At 36.2% G+C, this 15813-nt stretch overlaps 1 protein-coding gene across 1 annotated transcript; it reads right to left on the reverse strand.

Annotated features, from left to right (window-relative positions):
- Positions 1 to 4797: 4797 nt before the first annotated feature.
- On the reverse strand, positions 4798 to 15117 carry ARGFX (arginine-fifty homeobox). The gene is made up of 3 exons (XM_068545663.1): positions 15111 to 15117; positions 5998 to 6146; positions 4798 to 5208 (listed from the first exon to the last, which is right to left on the reverse strand). The coding sequence occupies exons 1-3, from the start codon at positions 15115 to 15117 to the stop codon at positions 4798 to 4800; spliced, it is 567 nt and encodes a 188-aa protein (XP_068401764.1).
- Between the last annotated feature and the right edge of the window lie 696 nt (positions 15118 to 15813).

The raw sequence follows: 15813 nt of genomic DNA on the forward strand, positions 1-15813 counted from the left end.
TTTCCCGGATGGTAGGGAAAGGAAGATTTTGTAATTCAGAAATCAGGCATAGAATAAGTCCAGTCTGAGAAAATTAGAGGTGGTAGGAGGCTTAGCTATCACTTAGTCCAACTCTCATTTTACAGATGAGAAGACAGAGAAGAGAAAGTAAATTGTTCGCCTAGATCTTCCAACACTACATTGAAAAAAGTAGTGAGTGGTCGGGACTTCCCTGGTGGCGCAGTGGTTGAGAATCCGCCTGCCAATACAGGGGACAAAGATTCGAGCCCTGGTCCAGGAAGATCCCACATGCTGAGGAGCAACTAATCCCGTGCGCCACAACTACTGAGCCTGCACTCTAGAGCCCACGAGACACAACTAGTGAGCCCACGTGCCACAACTACTGAAGCCCGCATGCCTAGGGCCCAAGCTCTGCAACAAGAGAAGCCACTGCAATGAGAAGCCTGCGCACCACGACGAAGAGTAGCCCCTGCTCGCTGCAACTAGAGAAAGCCCGTGCGCAGCAACAAAGACCCAATGCAGCCAAAAATAAATAAACAAATTAATTAATTAATTAAAAAAAAGTAGTGAGTGGTCATCTAACTTGTTTTCTACATATGTTCATTTGTGTTATATTCCACATATAAGTGATATCATATGGTATTTGTCTTTCTCTTCTGACTTCACTTAGTGTGGTAATCTCTAGGTCCATTCATGTTGCTGCAAATGGCAATATTTCATTCTTTGTTATGGCTGAATAATATTCCATTGTGTATATATATACCACATCTTCTTAAGCCAGTTGTCTGTTGATGGGCACTTGGGTTGCTTCCACGTCTTGGCTATTGTAAATAGTGCTGCTATGAACATTGGAGTGCATATATCTTTTCAAATTAGTGTTTTTGTTTTTTCCAGATATGTACCCAGGAGTGGAATTGCTGGATCGTATGGTAGTTCTATTTTTAGTTTTTTGAGGAACTTCCATATTGTTTTCCATAGTGGCTGCACCAATGTACATTCCCACCAACGGTGTTCAAGTGTTCACTTTTCTCCACATCCTCTCCAACATTTGTTATTTGTAGACTTTTTGATGATAGTCATTCTGACTGGTGTGAGGTGATATCTCATTGTGGTTTTGATTTGCATTTCTCTAATAGTTAGCAGTGTTGAACATCTTTTCATGTGCCTGTTAGTCAGCTGTATGTCTTCTTTGGAGAAATGTCTATTCAGGTCTTCTGACCAGTTTTCAATTGGGTTGCTTGTTTTTTTGATATTGAGTTGTATAAGCTGTTTGTATATTTTGGATATTAACACCTTTTTGGTCACATCATTTGCAAATATTTTCTCCCATTACATAGATTGTCTTTTTGCTTTGTTTGTGGTTTCTTCTGCTGTGCAGCAGCTTTTAAGTTTAATTAGGTCCCATATGTTTATTTTTGCTTTTTTTTCTTTTGCCTTAGGACTGATCCAAGAAAATATTGCTATGATTTATGTCAACGAGTGTTTGCCCATGTTCACTTCTAGGAGTTTTATGGTTTCATGTCTTACATTTAGGTCTTTAAAGCATTTTGAGTCTATGTTTGTATATGGTGTGAGGGAATGTATTAATCTCATTGTTTACATATAGCTGTCCAGTTTTGGTATCAGGATAATACTGGTCTCAGAATGAGTTAGGAAGTGTTCTCTTGTTTTTTAGAAGAATATGTAAAGGATTGTTAATTCTTTAAACATTTAGTAGAATTTGGCAATGATGCCATCTGGGCCTGGACTTTTCTTTGTGGAAAGTTTTTAATTACTAACTCAATCTCTTTACTTGTCAAAGGTCTATTTGCAGCATTTCTATTTCTTGTTGAGTCAGATTTGGTATTTTGTGTCTTCCTAGGAATTTGCCCATTTCATCTAAGTTATCTAATTTGTTATACAAATTATAAAAGTTACACAAATGTTCATAATATTCATAATATTTATTTATAATGCTTTTTATTTCTGTAAGGTTGGTAGTTACATCCCATTTCTGATTCTAGTAATTTGATTCTTCTTCCTCTTCTCCCTTCTCCCCTTCCTCCCCTTCCTCCTCTTCCCCTCCCCCTTCCCCTCCGCCTTCTCCTCCCCTTCATCTTCTTCTTCCTCTTCTTCTTCTCCCTCTTTTTCTTTTTCTACTTCTTCTCAATCTAGCTTGCTTTGATTTCATTGGTTTGCTCTATTGCTTTTCTATTCTCTATTTCATTTATTTCCACTTTAGCCTTTATTTCCTTACTTCTGCTTGCTTTGGATTTATTTTGCTCTTCTTTTTCTAGTTTCTTAAGGTGAAAAGTTATTGATTTGAAAGCAAAACTAGGGAGACAAGGATCAGTGGTTGCCAGAGATTAGGAGAGAGGGAGGGATGAATAGGTGGAGCACAGAGGATTTTTAGGGCAGTGAAACTATCCTATATGATACTATAATGGTGGATACATGACAATTACCTATTTGTCAAAATCCATATAATGTACAACACTGAGAGCTAACTCTAATGTAAACTATGGACTTTAGGTGATAAAGATGTATCAGTGTAGGTTCATCAGTTATAACAAATGGACCACTCTGGTGTGGGTTGTTGATAGTGGGGAAGGCTGTGTGTATGTGGGAGCAGGGGCTATATGGGAAATCTCTGTACCTTCTGCTCATTTTGCTGTGAAATGAAAACTGCTCTAAAAATAAAGACTATTAAAAAAATCAAAAATAATTTTTAAAAAAACAGTAAGCAAAAAACCTCACAACCTAAGGGCCAATGTCTCTACCCTAGGTCTGCAGTCTTGCCCTGCAAGACCCCTCTGTGATTACCCAGAATGTGATGGGTAACAAGACATTCAAACCTGCTACTGCTACTATCTCTATTACTTTCCCCCAGTGAATGCTGATACAGTTATTGTTATTATATAATGTATGCTACCAGATTATTCACCTAATTTCTCCCATGCTTGATTAATCACTTAGAAATATTCTTTTTACTTTCTAAATTGAAGGAGTGGTTGGAGTTTCTTCTAATTAAATTGCCTTATGATCAAAGAATGCTGTTTGTATGTTATTGAGTTTGTTAAGATTTGCTTCGTGGTCTAATATGTAGTCATTAGGTACTTGAAAAGAATGTGTATTCTCTACCAGTTGAATGCAGAAATCTACATACTTTCATTAAATCAAGCCTATTAACTGTACAGTTAAAATCTCTACCCATACAAAATTTTTATTCATTTGACCTATGGATAAAATCATCTATTATGATTATGTATTTGTTAAGTTTCCCCAAGAGTTTTGTTAATTTTTACTTCATATATTTTGGGACTATGTTAAATGTATACAAATTCAGAATTATTATATCTTTCAGGTTAAACGTTCCCTTTATCCTTGTCTAATATACTTTTACTTCCAACAAAATGTTTTGCCTTAAAGTTTAATTTAATAGATATTAATATAACTATGCCAGCTTCCCTCCTATTTAAAAAAAAGGTTGATTTGAGATCTTATTCTTTAAATATAGGCTTTTTCAGCTATAGATTTCTTTCTAAGCACTGATTTAGCCTCATCCCATAAGTTTTGGTATATTGTGTTTTTGTTTTCATTCATCTTCGCATATTTCCTAATTTTCCTTCTGCTTTCTTCTTTATTGGTTATTTAGGAGTGTGCTTTTTAATATCCATATATTTGTGAATTTCCTGAATTTTCTTCTACTATTGATTTCTATTTTCATTCCATTGTGTTTGGAGAACATGCTTTATATGATTTTAACGCTGTTAAATTGATTATTTTATGGCTTCAAATGTCTTTTATTCAAAACATTTCCAATGTTCATTATTAAGTTTTAAACTTTTCTGTACAAAGGTCTTAATTTTCTTAGTTAATTCCTAGATACTTTATATTTTTCATTGAGAGGTACTTATCTTATTATGTGTTTATTATTGTTTTTTTTTTAATTAATTTATTTATTTATTTATTTTTGGCTGTGTTGGATCTTTGTTTCTGTGCGAGGGCCTTCTCCAGTCGTGGCGAGCGGGGGCCACTCTTCATCGTGGTGCGTGGGCCTCTCACTGTCGCGGCCTCTTGTTGCGGAGCATGGCTCCAGATGCGCAGGCTCAGTAGTTGTGGCGCTCGGGTTTAGGTGCTCCGCGGCATGTGGGATCCTCCCAGACCAGGGCTTGAACCCGTGTCCCCTGCATCGGCAGGCAGACTCTCAACCACTGCGCCACCAGGGAATCCCCTATTATTGGTTTTGAGAAGTGCCATTAATTTTGTTCATTAATCATACAGCTGGAAAATTAGCTTAACTGTCATTCTAAAAGTTTGTTGGCAATGTAAGTTTATAAATCTGCTGCCATTAAAAGTGGATGACCCCTAAATGCTACTGACCTTTTAAAAAGTCAAAGATAGTTTTGGGAAGAGGGAATTTTGGAGTTTCATTGGCCATCGAAGGGACTAGGAAGGCCTCTCCAGGGAGAGTTGTGGTGCTGATTGTGTAGTACTAGCTATACTTGTGGGAAACTCCTAGTTTTTACAACATTTCCATGGAAATCAAAGTAACACTGAGCCAGATATTTGAGTTAAAAGCAGACAAAGGAAAGAGCATGTACAAGATGCAAGAAGATCATTTTTCAATACTGTCTGATATTTATTAGTACTTTGATCAGCGACATACAAAGTGTACCATACTGAAGGGGTTCTGGAATTCCAGGCTGTTTCTTAGACTGTAGGCTGCAAAGCTCCAGCTTGTCATACTGAAGCAGGTTTGCCCGGGAGATAAACCTACAGCTGGATCAGCAAAGAGGCTAAGAGAGGAATTCTATTCTAACTGGGCCTTGTTGGTGAGAGATAATGATACAGAGAGTGGAAAGAAGAGCTGGCTATCTCATCCTCAGCAGGAAAACTGTACAGTTCCATGATTTGTGCTATGTCATAGGCATCAGAGTACAAAGCAGGAACTGAGGCCACTAGCCTCTCCAACTGAGGATCTTGCATTTGGACATCACTTGTAGCAATCTCAGTGATTATAGAGTCCCCTGCCCAATGGAAAGGGTCTAAGGGCTGAGGTGAGTGGGAGCTATAGGAATCTGAAACTGCAGGGAGAAAAGAATGAGGACTGGTTGACGCTGTGGGCACATTTTTGGCTGGAAGGACCTGGTTCGGTGGCTTTAGTGATTGCTGCTCTTGTTGCCACTGCTGCTTCCTCTTTTTGAACCACCGATTCCTGAACCAAATCTGGGAGTGGGGGAAGAGAGGAGATTATGGTCTGTTACTGGAGAAGGAGTTTGAGGCTTCTCCTGGGTGAAAAAAGTCAGGTTATAACCCTCATGTCCTCTCCAGATTACTATGATACTGAGTTCTGAGAGAGCAGAGGTAGGTATGAATGGAGTCAATAGGAACAATGAGGGATCAAGGCTGGGCCCCAGAGGAAAAAGAAAGAAAAAAAAGGAGGGTATATCTCAGAGGTTGTGTTGGGGTTTCAGAGAAAGGGTCCTAAACTCTAGAGAAGAGAAGGAAGTTCAGGGATGTAGGGAGAGGTGGAGAATTTGAACTAAGGGATTTTCAAGGATTATTTTAGAAGGCCTCTTCAGTGAGCAATATTCTAACAAAAATTTGGGGCCTTAGCAGACTCAGATGTTGGAGGAGTTACTTGTCTGTTGGTAATGTTGTGAATAAATGATTGCAGGGTTTTGCTAGAGAACTTCCTAAGTAAGAAGTCTGTCTGAATGAGAGTCATTTCTCTAATTTGAGCTCTTTCGTACCTCTGGAGTTCTAATTCCAGTTATACTATGTATTATCTCTGTGACCCAGTCACTTGGCTCCCAAAACTCACTTTTCCTCCTCTTTTAAACTGGATGATAATAAAGCCAACATATACAATGTGCCCAGCTCAGTACTAGCACACAGTAGGTACTCAATAAATGAAGTGTTACTACTATTGTGTTACAGAGGGAATTTCCAGGCTGAATAGTAGAATGTAATTTGGATGGGGGCTCAAAGCACACCTCAGAGGATCAGACAGACCTTTACTGTTGACGCCGGTAGGTTGAGTTTTAAAGCAAGTTCTCTCTGGAGGTTTTTATCTGGAAACATGTTGCAGCTAAACAGAGCCTCCAACTCTTCATGCTGTGTGTGTGTGAATGAGGTGCGTTCGTGAGGCTTCTTCCATTTTGCTGTAGAGCAGAGATGGAGAGGAGGTGGTTACACTAACACAATCCCCTTCCCACTCAAATCCCCAAAATACCACAACTGTGAATTTCCCATGTCTTCCCCCCAACCAGGCTTGGAATCTAGGAGATAAAGATCCCAGGTGTTGACTCTAGGAGGCTGAGCCCTGTGTAACATCACTCTGTCCTCTGTTTTCTGAAATTTAGTTTGTCCCTGCTAGGAAATGTTACCTCTTCAATTTTCTCTGTACCCAGTCTGTCTACCCTGCCTAACCTCAGGACAGTGGACAGTGGTTACCCTTGTCTTCTTTTCCATATTTTGTTTCTTTTAGAAACTGGGAAAAAAACCTCATGTCCCCACGCCTGAATATATAACACACTCTTCAAAATGGGTTTCCTCTTCTCATTTATTTATTCAGGAACCTAGTCTATCTCATCTAGAAAATGGGTTTTTTCTTCTCCAGGCTTTCTGAAGCTCTATTCGCTCCTCTGAGAAAAGGTTCATAAGAAATGAGACATAACTAAATATGTGGAGACAACTGAAAAATTATGGAATATTTTTTAAAATGGCAGTGGAGAGAAAAAGGAAATTTTCTAAGAAAATACAATTACCAAAATTTGCTGAAAAACAACTGCAGACACTGAATGGACTAATAACCATTAAAAAAACAAGTAAGTTATAGAATTCAAGGCAATGTTGTGCTAATTCTCCTGCTATATGCCCATTTCAGTATAAGGAAGAAGAGTTTTCACTTGGGCCTCACTTCTGTATTTGAAGTCCCTAACACCAACACTAAAATCAGACAAGAATAAACACTATCAACAAAACTAATGCCACTTATGAACATACACAGAAATAACTTTTACAAATATATTTAATATAATCACATATTTAAATGTACATATTCCTAAACTTATAGTATCTAATTTATTTTTGAAGTTCATATGTATTTGAAATCAAATATATAAAATATTAATTTATAATTATTGATTTTTTTCTACTCACATTTTACAAAAGTATTCTATTCAAACTGTTTGCATTTACCTTAAATAGCCATATCTTCATCAACACTCTGAGCCTCTTCTTTTTTTTTTTTTTTTTTTGGCCATGCCACGCAGCACTCGGGATCTTAGTTCCCCGACCAGGGGTCAAACCCTTGCCCCCTGCAGTGGAAGCACGGAGTCTTAACCACTGGACAGCCAGGGAAGTCTGTCCTATTCTTTTAATTAAATAGTGTAGTTTTACCAGACATATAACCTTTACTTTGAAATAAGTTTTTTGTGATACAGCACTTTTGGAATATGTTTATGAAATGCTGTTACTAGGAATTTTGTTTTAAGTTACAAGAAACTTATATAATATTAAGATAACTCTTTTGCCCCCACATTCATCCTGTAGGGGTGCATTTGCGATCTCTACAACTTACTAGTTACCATATTGCTTTAAAACAAGACAATTTTTTATTCATGTATTTGTGTTAAGTCATGTATGGAAATAGTACAAATTTGAAACCATCTTTGTTCCCCAGCCACCCAATTACTCTCTAGAGCTCTTCTGTATAGTATAGTAGCCACTACCCAACATGGCTATCAAACACAAAAATGTGACTAGTTCCACCAAGTACTGAATTTTTAATTTTATTGAATTTTAATTAATTTAACTTTAAACACTGGCATTCAATCCAGTTATTGGGAAGCTTTTTAATATGCTTAGAACAACTTGCATATGTGAATCTACTCTTTCACCTGTAAATTTTATGAACTCTAAATGCAGAGTAAGTATTTCTGATGAAAATTTAGCATTTAGATTGAGATATGCTGGTAAGTGTAAATTATTCACTGGATTTCAAAGTCTTGATATGAACCAAAGAATGTTGGGACTTCCCTTGTGGTCCAGTGGTTGAGACTCCGCACTTCCACTGTAGGTGGCACAGCGTGGGTTCAACCCCTGGTCGGGGAACTAAGATGCTGCATGTGCCACAGTGAGGCCAAAATAAAATAAAAATTAAATTAAAAAGAATGTAACTATCTCATTGGACTGTATATTGTCTGTTTAGCAGAAAGATGTTACAAGTTAAGATGTTAAATCCTATATGATATACACAATGTCTGATTTAATTATGTATTAAAAATAAAGGTAAAGGCTTTAAATTTATTATCTATTTGTGTATTAAACACAACATATAAAAGTAAATTAGATAAAAAGCTCACAGGTGATAAAAAAGAAGAAAAAGACTAACCTTTGTGTATGTATTTACATTTTTACATACTCTTAAATTATTATCAGCTTGCTTCTGTGTTTATTTGTAATATTATCCCTTTTAGTAAGGCTATAACAATTTTTTGCCTCAAAGATTTATGCCTATATCTTGGTGTAAGAACCAGACTGTTCTGGCACCTCCTTTCTTGTGTTTATCAAATGGATCTTGGAGCTGCTGATTGTCTGTGGCTTCCCACTTATCTGTGCACAAAGATGCAGAAGGAAGACAGCAGGGAATCATCAGGGCTTAAGAAGATGAGAACCCCCCAAACATCAACAGGTATACACTGGAAAGTTCACCAGACCATTCTGAGAAAAGTTATTTGTGAAAAGATGCTTTTAGACATACAAAAGTTGAAATAATCCATTACCAGCAGACCTGAACTATAGGATATGTTAAAGATCATCCTTCAGGCAGAAGGAAAACATCATATATCTGAAAGGATTTTCATCTGGAATATATAATAAACTCTTGTATCTTAAAAATAAGAAGGCATATATTCCAATTAAAAATCCTTTAAACCTAATTAATAGATTTGAGTAAGCTTTTCACCAAAGAAGATATATAAATGAAGATGTGGAAGAGTGTGGAGAAATTGGAACTTTCATACAGCAATTGGAAATTACAGGTGGGACTGTTAAATGATATAGCCACTTTGAAAAACCATCTGGCAATTTCTTCCTAGGAATCTACCCAAGGGAATAAGAACATTTATCTATGCAAAGATGTATACCCAACTATTCATAGCAGCATTGTTCATTATTGCCTAGTTGGTAACAATCGAAATCTCCTTATTGAATGAATACACCAACTTTTTGTATTCCTACAATGCAATACCATTCAGCAATAAAAGTAATGGATTACTGATGCATTTTATACAACATGAATGAACATCAAAAACACTATGCTAAATGAGATGTATACTTGCTAAGATTGAATGATAGACCCATGAAATTATACTATTCTGTTGTGGTTTTGTTTTTTTGTTTTTTGGCCACTCCATGAGGCTTGTGGGATCTCAGTTCCCCTACCAGGGACTGAACCTGGGCCACAGCAGTGAAAGCACTGAATCCTAACCACTAGACCACCGGGGAACTCCCCTCTTTTTTTGTTTATATTTTAAATTTTCTATATAATAAAAAGTTGAAATAAGTAAATAAAATGTAATCTTCAGCAATTATTTTTTCCAAAAGGAGAGGGATTCACCCTGAGATGGAACTGTTATGAGCAGGAACTATGTTTGTTAAGATAAGCGGCTAGGAGTGGAGTGGAGATTCAGTAATCTCTGAATCATTTATGTTTAATAGTAGAAATTTTACTTATCAACTGTACTTTTCTAGGAATGTGATCATGAACAGTTTAAACTCTTCACCTCAGTTTCATCAAGCATAAAAAGGGACTGCTATGACACATGCACCACAATGTCCATAGCAGCATTATTTACAATTGCCAATATATGGAAGCAACCTAAGTGTCCATCAACAGATGAATGGATAAAGAAGATGTGGTACATATATACAATGGAATACTACTCAGCCATAAAAATAATGAAACAATGCCATTTGCAGCAACATGAATGCAACTAAAGATTATCATACTAAATGGAGTCAGACAGAGAAAGACAAATGCTGTATGATATCACTTATATGTGAAATCTAAAAAATACAACAAACTAGGGAATATAACAAAAAAGAAGCAGACTCACAGATATAGAGAACAAACTAGTGGTTACCAGTGCAGGGGGAAGGGTATTATAAGGGTGAGGGAGTGGGAGGTACAAACTATTGGGCGTAAGATAGGCTACAAAAATGTATTATACAACATGGGGACTATAGACAATGTTGTAATAACTGTAAATGGAGTGTAACCTTTAAAAATTTCATAAAAAATTAAAAATTAAAAAAAATGGGGCAGCAGAACTTAAAAAAAAAAAAGAAAGACATTGCCTTTACTATCTGTTTGAAGGAAATGTCCAGACTTTTCACATCTTGTTATACATTTCCTATATTGTTTACACAGGGAACAGTGTTTATAGTTGTATGTACAGTGGGAGTCTGCAACAAGAAGTATATATTTTCAAACAATATTTTAATGATTTAACAATTTTTGTAAATCATTTTCAGTCTTCTGCAACTGTAGATTCTCACTGCAAATCCCTTGCTTGCTCGTGCATGAGTGTATTTACAATACAAAATATTACAGGTTTCGTATTTTTGCCCATTAGTGATTGTTTCACATGTGTAATGCTTTGGTTGCAATAATCCATTAAATGGTGGACAAGTTAAATGGTGGACAAGTAATGTGGATGGGAAGTAATTTTAAATCATGTGTAATTGGTCACAAGGCCTAAGCTGCAGTAACTGTTGCCTTTTTTGCTTTGTATGTGTTAACCTTTGGCTGTAAAGATGGTGTATCTATCCAATAGGGAGCCATAGTTATTTACACTGACCAACCTAATGTTACAACTACTCTGAGATGGCCAAATATAAATTAAAAACCTTAATTAAAGAGTGCAATTTTGTATTTTAAAAATATTGGGAAGAGAAATTATCTAAAGATATCTGAGAAATTTTTTAAAAAGAAAACAGAATAGGCTGGACTGCCAGCTAACAAAACATACTCTAAATTGGTAACATATGGAATGCTGCAGTATTAGTTTAAAAAAAGGCTAACTTAGCACTAGAATAGAATATAGAAAAACAAACAAACAAACAAACACTAGCAGATATGGAAAGATGGCATTTCTAGTTAGTAGGAATAGAAGTGGCCATTAGTGTACAAGAAATTAAATTACACTCTAGCTGACAAAATTCAAAAGCAATTCCAGATATATTCGATAGCTAATTTTTTAAAGTTTATATTGAAATAATAAAGGAAAAAAAACCTTAAATGGATAAAATAAATTGCATCAGAGTTGAGAACTTTTGTTATGGAAATGAAAGAGAAAAGACTCATTATCCCTTTAATAAAGAATTTGCACCAAAACAATGAGAAAGACATTCACAGAAAGATAGACAAGATGAAAAGACAGAGGGCTATGTACCAGATGAAGAAACAAGATAAAACCCAAGAAAAACAACTAAATGAACTGGAGATAGGAAACCTTCCAGAAAAAGAATTCAGAATAATGATAGTGAAGATGATCCAGGACCTCAAAAAAAGAATGGAGGCAAAGATCGAGAAGATGCAAGAAATGTTTAACAAAGACCTAGAAGAATTAAAGAACAAACACCTAAAAGAATTAAAGAACAAACAAACAGAGATGAACAATACAATAACTGAAATGAAAAATACACTAGAAGGAATCAATAGCAGAATAACTGAGGCAGAAGAAAGGATAAGTGATCTGGAAGACAGAATGGTGTAATTCACTGCCACGAAACAGAATAAAGAAAAAAGAATGAAAAGAAATGTAGACAGCCTAAGAGATCTCTGGCACAACATTAAATGCAACAACATTCACATTATATGGGTCCCAGAAGGAGAAGAGAGAGAGAAAGGACCAGAGAAAATATTTGAAGAGATTATAGTCGAAAACTTCCCTAACATGGGAAAGGAAATAGCCACCCAAGTCCAGGAAGTGCAGAGTCCCATACAGGATAAACCCAAGGAGAAACATGCCAATACACATAGTAATCAAATTGACAAAAATTAAAGACAGAGAAAAATTATTGAAAGCAACAAGGGCAAAACGACATATAACATACAAGGGAACTCCCATAAGGTTAACAGCTGATTTCTCAGCAGAAACTCTACAAGCCAGAAGGGAGTGGCATGATATATTTAAAGTGATGAAAGGGAAGAAGCTACAACCAAGATTACTCTACCCAGCAAGGATCTCATTCAGATTCAAGGGAGAAATCAAAAGCTTTACAGACAAGCAAAAGCTAAGAGAATTCAGCACCACCAAACCAGCTCTACAACAAATGCTAAAGGAACTTCTCTAGGTGGGAAACACAAGAGAAGAAAAGGACCCTCAAAAACAAACCCATAACAATGAAGAAAATGGTAATAGGAACATACATATCGATAATTACCTTAAACGTGAATGGATTAAATGCTCCAACCAATAGACACAGGCTTGCTGAATGGATAAAAAAACAAGACCCATATATATGCTGTCTACAAGAGACCCACTTCAGACCTAGGGACACATACAGACTGAAAGTGAGGGGATGGAAAAAGATATTCATGCAAATGGAAATCAAAAGAAAGCTGGAGTAACAATACTCATATCAGATAAAATAGACTTTAAAATAAAGAATGTTACAAGAGACAAGGAAGGACACTACATAATGATCCAGGGATCAATCCAAGAAGAAGATATAACAATTATAAATATATATGCACCCAACATAGGAGCACCTCAATACATAAGGCAACTGCTAACAGCTACAAAAGAGGAAATTGACAGTAACACAATAATAGTGGGAGACTTTAACACCTCACTTACACCAATGGACAGATCCTCCAGACAGAAAATTAATAAGGAAACACAAGCTTTAAATGACACAATAGAACAGATAGATTTAATTGATATTTATAGGACATTCCATTCAAAAACAGCAGATTACACTTTCTTCTCAAGTGCACACGGAACATTCTCCAGGAGAGATCACATCTTGGGTCACAAATCAAGCCTTGGTAAATTTAAGAAAATTGAAATGATATCAAGCATCTTTTCCGACCACAAAGCTTTGAGATTAGAAATAAATTATAGGCAGAAAAATGTAAAAAACACAAACACATGGAGGCTAAGCAATACGTTACTAAACAACCAAGAGACCACTGAAGAAATCAAAGAGAAAATCAAAAAATACCTAGAGAAAAATTACAATGAAAACACGACGATCCAAAACCTGTGGGATGCAGCAAAAGCAGTTCTAAGAGGGAAGTTTATTGCAATTCAAGCCTACCTCAAGAAACAAGAAAAATCTCAAATAAACAATCTAACCTTACACCTAAAGGAACTAGAGAAAGAAGAACAAACAAAACCCAAAGTTAGTAGAAGGAAAGAAAGCATAAAGATCAGAGCAGAAATAAATGAAATAGAAACAAAGAAAATAGCAAAGATCAATAAAACTAAAATCTGGTTCTTTGAGAAGGTAAACAAAATTGATAAACATTTAGCCAGAATCATCAAGAGAAAGAGGGAGAGGACTCAAATCAATAAAATTAGAAATGAAAAAGGAGAAGTTACAACGGACACTGCAGAAATACAAAGCATCCTAAGAGACTACTACAAGCAACTGTGCCAATAAAATGGACAACCTGGAAGGAATGGACAAATTCTTAGAAAGGTATAACCTTCCAAGACTGAAACAGGAAGAAATAGAAAATATGAACAGACCAATCACAAGTAATGAAACTGTGATTAAAAATCTTCCGGCAAACAAAAGTCCAGGACCAGATGGCTTCACAGGTGAATTCTATCAAACATTTAGAGAAGAGCTAACACCCATCCTTCTGAAACTCTTCCAAAAATTTGCAGAGGAAGGAACACTCCCAACTCATTCTATGAGGGCACAATCACCCTGATACCAAAGCTAGACAAAGATACTACAAAAAAAGAAAATAACAGACCAATATCACTGATGAATATAGATGGTTGTGGGATGAATTGGGAGATTGGGATTGACATATATACACTAACATGTATAAAATAGATAACTAATTAGAACCTACTGTATAAAAAAATAAAATTAAATTAAAGAATTAAAAAAAAAAGAATGAAGGTGAAATGATGACATTCACAGATTAAGAGAAACTATGAGATCTGTGGCCATTAGTCCTGTTCTATAGAAATGTTAAAGAAAGTTCTTCATGCTAAAGGGAAAATTGGAACTTTAGGAATGAAGAGGCACAGAAATAGTAAATATCTGGTTAAATATAATAATAGTAATAATAATAATAATATTTGGAGATGTTTTCCATGTGTTAGACACCTAAGTGCTTCATATACGTGATTCATTTAATTCTCAACAAACACATGGGGAGAAGTACAATTGTTAGCATCCTCTTATAAATGAAGGGAAGTTAAGTTCTTAAAGTCTGGGTAGCTAGAGTAGCTTAACTGGGAATCAGGTCTTACTAACTCCTGTGTACAAATCTAAGCCCCTGCTCACTTCCTCAAGAGGGGCATTTGAGGGTCTACAGCTAAAACTGGCATATTAAACAAAGAAGCATAGGTTTCATCTGAACTTGGGTATTTTCCCAGATCAGGGCTATGGAAAGCACAAGACAGAATTGCCACCATGGGTATTGCACTTACTCAGCAAGTATTTATTGCCTGCCTTCTACAGCCAGTGCTTATCTCTGTCTGGTGATTCTGCAGTGAACAAAACACACAAAAACTGCTGCTCTGATGGAGCTTCTAATGATGAATAGTCTAATGAGGATTTTCAAAGAAGTCCAGGCTAGCGCAAACTGGGAAAGTATGGGAGCTCTGCAAAGCAGACAACAACCTTCAGTAATAAGGAGTCTCACATTTACTCCCTGACTTTCATAAGGCAATCAGATCTTCCTTCTGTTCTAAATTTACAACCCTCTGTCCTCAATTTACAACCCTCTGTCACCTCCCTCCAATGGGGATGGAGCTGAGTGATCTGCATCCTTAATCTTGCTCCTTTGGTCTTTTAAATCCTTTTTGACCACTTAAACCCCACATTCTGGAGCCCTCCCCTTCTATCCCTCCCCTCCCCCTGCTTACCTGTCATGACTGCCCATTTTCAAGCCCTCTTGATGTGTCTCTCTGGAAATGCAGTTCCTTCAGTGTGCCCTCATGGTGAAACACCCTGTATTTAAACATAATTTTTGATACCATCAGACCCTTGCACCACCCAGACACACCCCTAATGTCACACCCTTCATTCATTCAATCATTTATTTATTCAATAAAAATATGCTTAGAGACTAAATAACTGTTGCTGGAAATAGAGTCATTATTCTCTTTATACTCAAACTCCCTACCTTTGACCAACCCTTTATGTTGGCTCCTGTGTCCTTTTGATACCACCACCGCTTTACTTTTACTCTTGCATTATTTAAAGTTATAGGTCTGTCTCTTTAAAACAGCAGTCCAATTGGAGAATTTTAACATGGATTAAATCCACTTATGTTTGATACGATAATGATTAGCAATCTATGAGGACTGATTTCTACTTCCTTATCTTTGTGTTTTGTGTTTTTTCTTTTTTTCACGTTTCCTGCCTTCTGTTGGAATGGTTGCACTGTATTCCCTCCTCCTCTCTCACAATGGTGTGTAAGTTATATGCAAGATTTAATTACCATTAATTTTTTCACATACATACTTGCCTTTAAAAATTCAAACATTAATCTGTTTCTCTATATGTCTTCCAAATAATAAAATGCTCTTTGAATTTTTAACAGTGAATTCTCCATCTTCAGTCTTT

This window comes from Eschrichtius robustus, chromosome 6, assembly GCF_028021215.1.
Source record: "Eschrichtius robustus isolate mEscRob2 chromosome 6, mEscRob2.pri, whole genome shotgun sequence".
In the NCBI taxonomy this organism is placed as follows: domain Eukaryota; kingdom Metazoa; phylum Chordata; class Mammalia; order Artiodactyla; family Eschrichtiidae; genus Eschrichtius; species Eschrichtius robustus.

Bases quoted from the DNA above. Each gene is read 5' to 3' on its own strand.
- ARGFX (XM_068545663.1), bottom strand. The intron at 5,209-5,997 runs GTCTGTCTGATC...CCCCACTCCCAG, and splicing joins TACCGGCGTCAACAGTAAAG to ATTTGGTTCAGGAATCGGTG.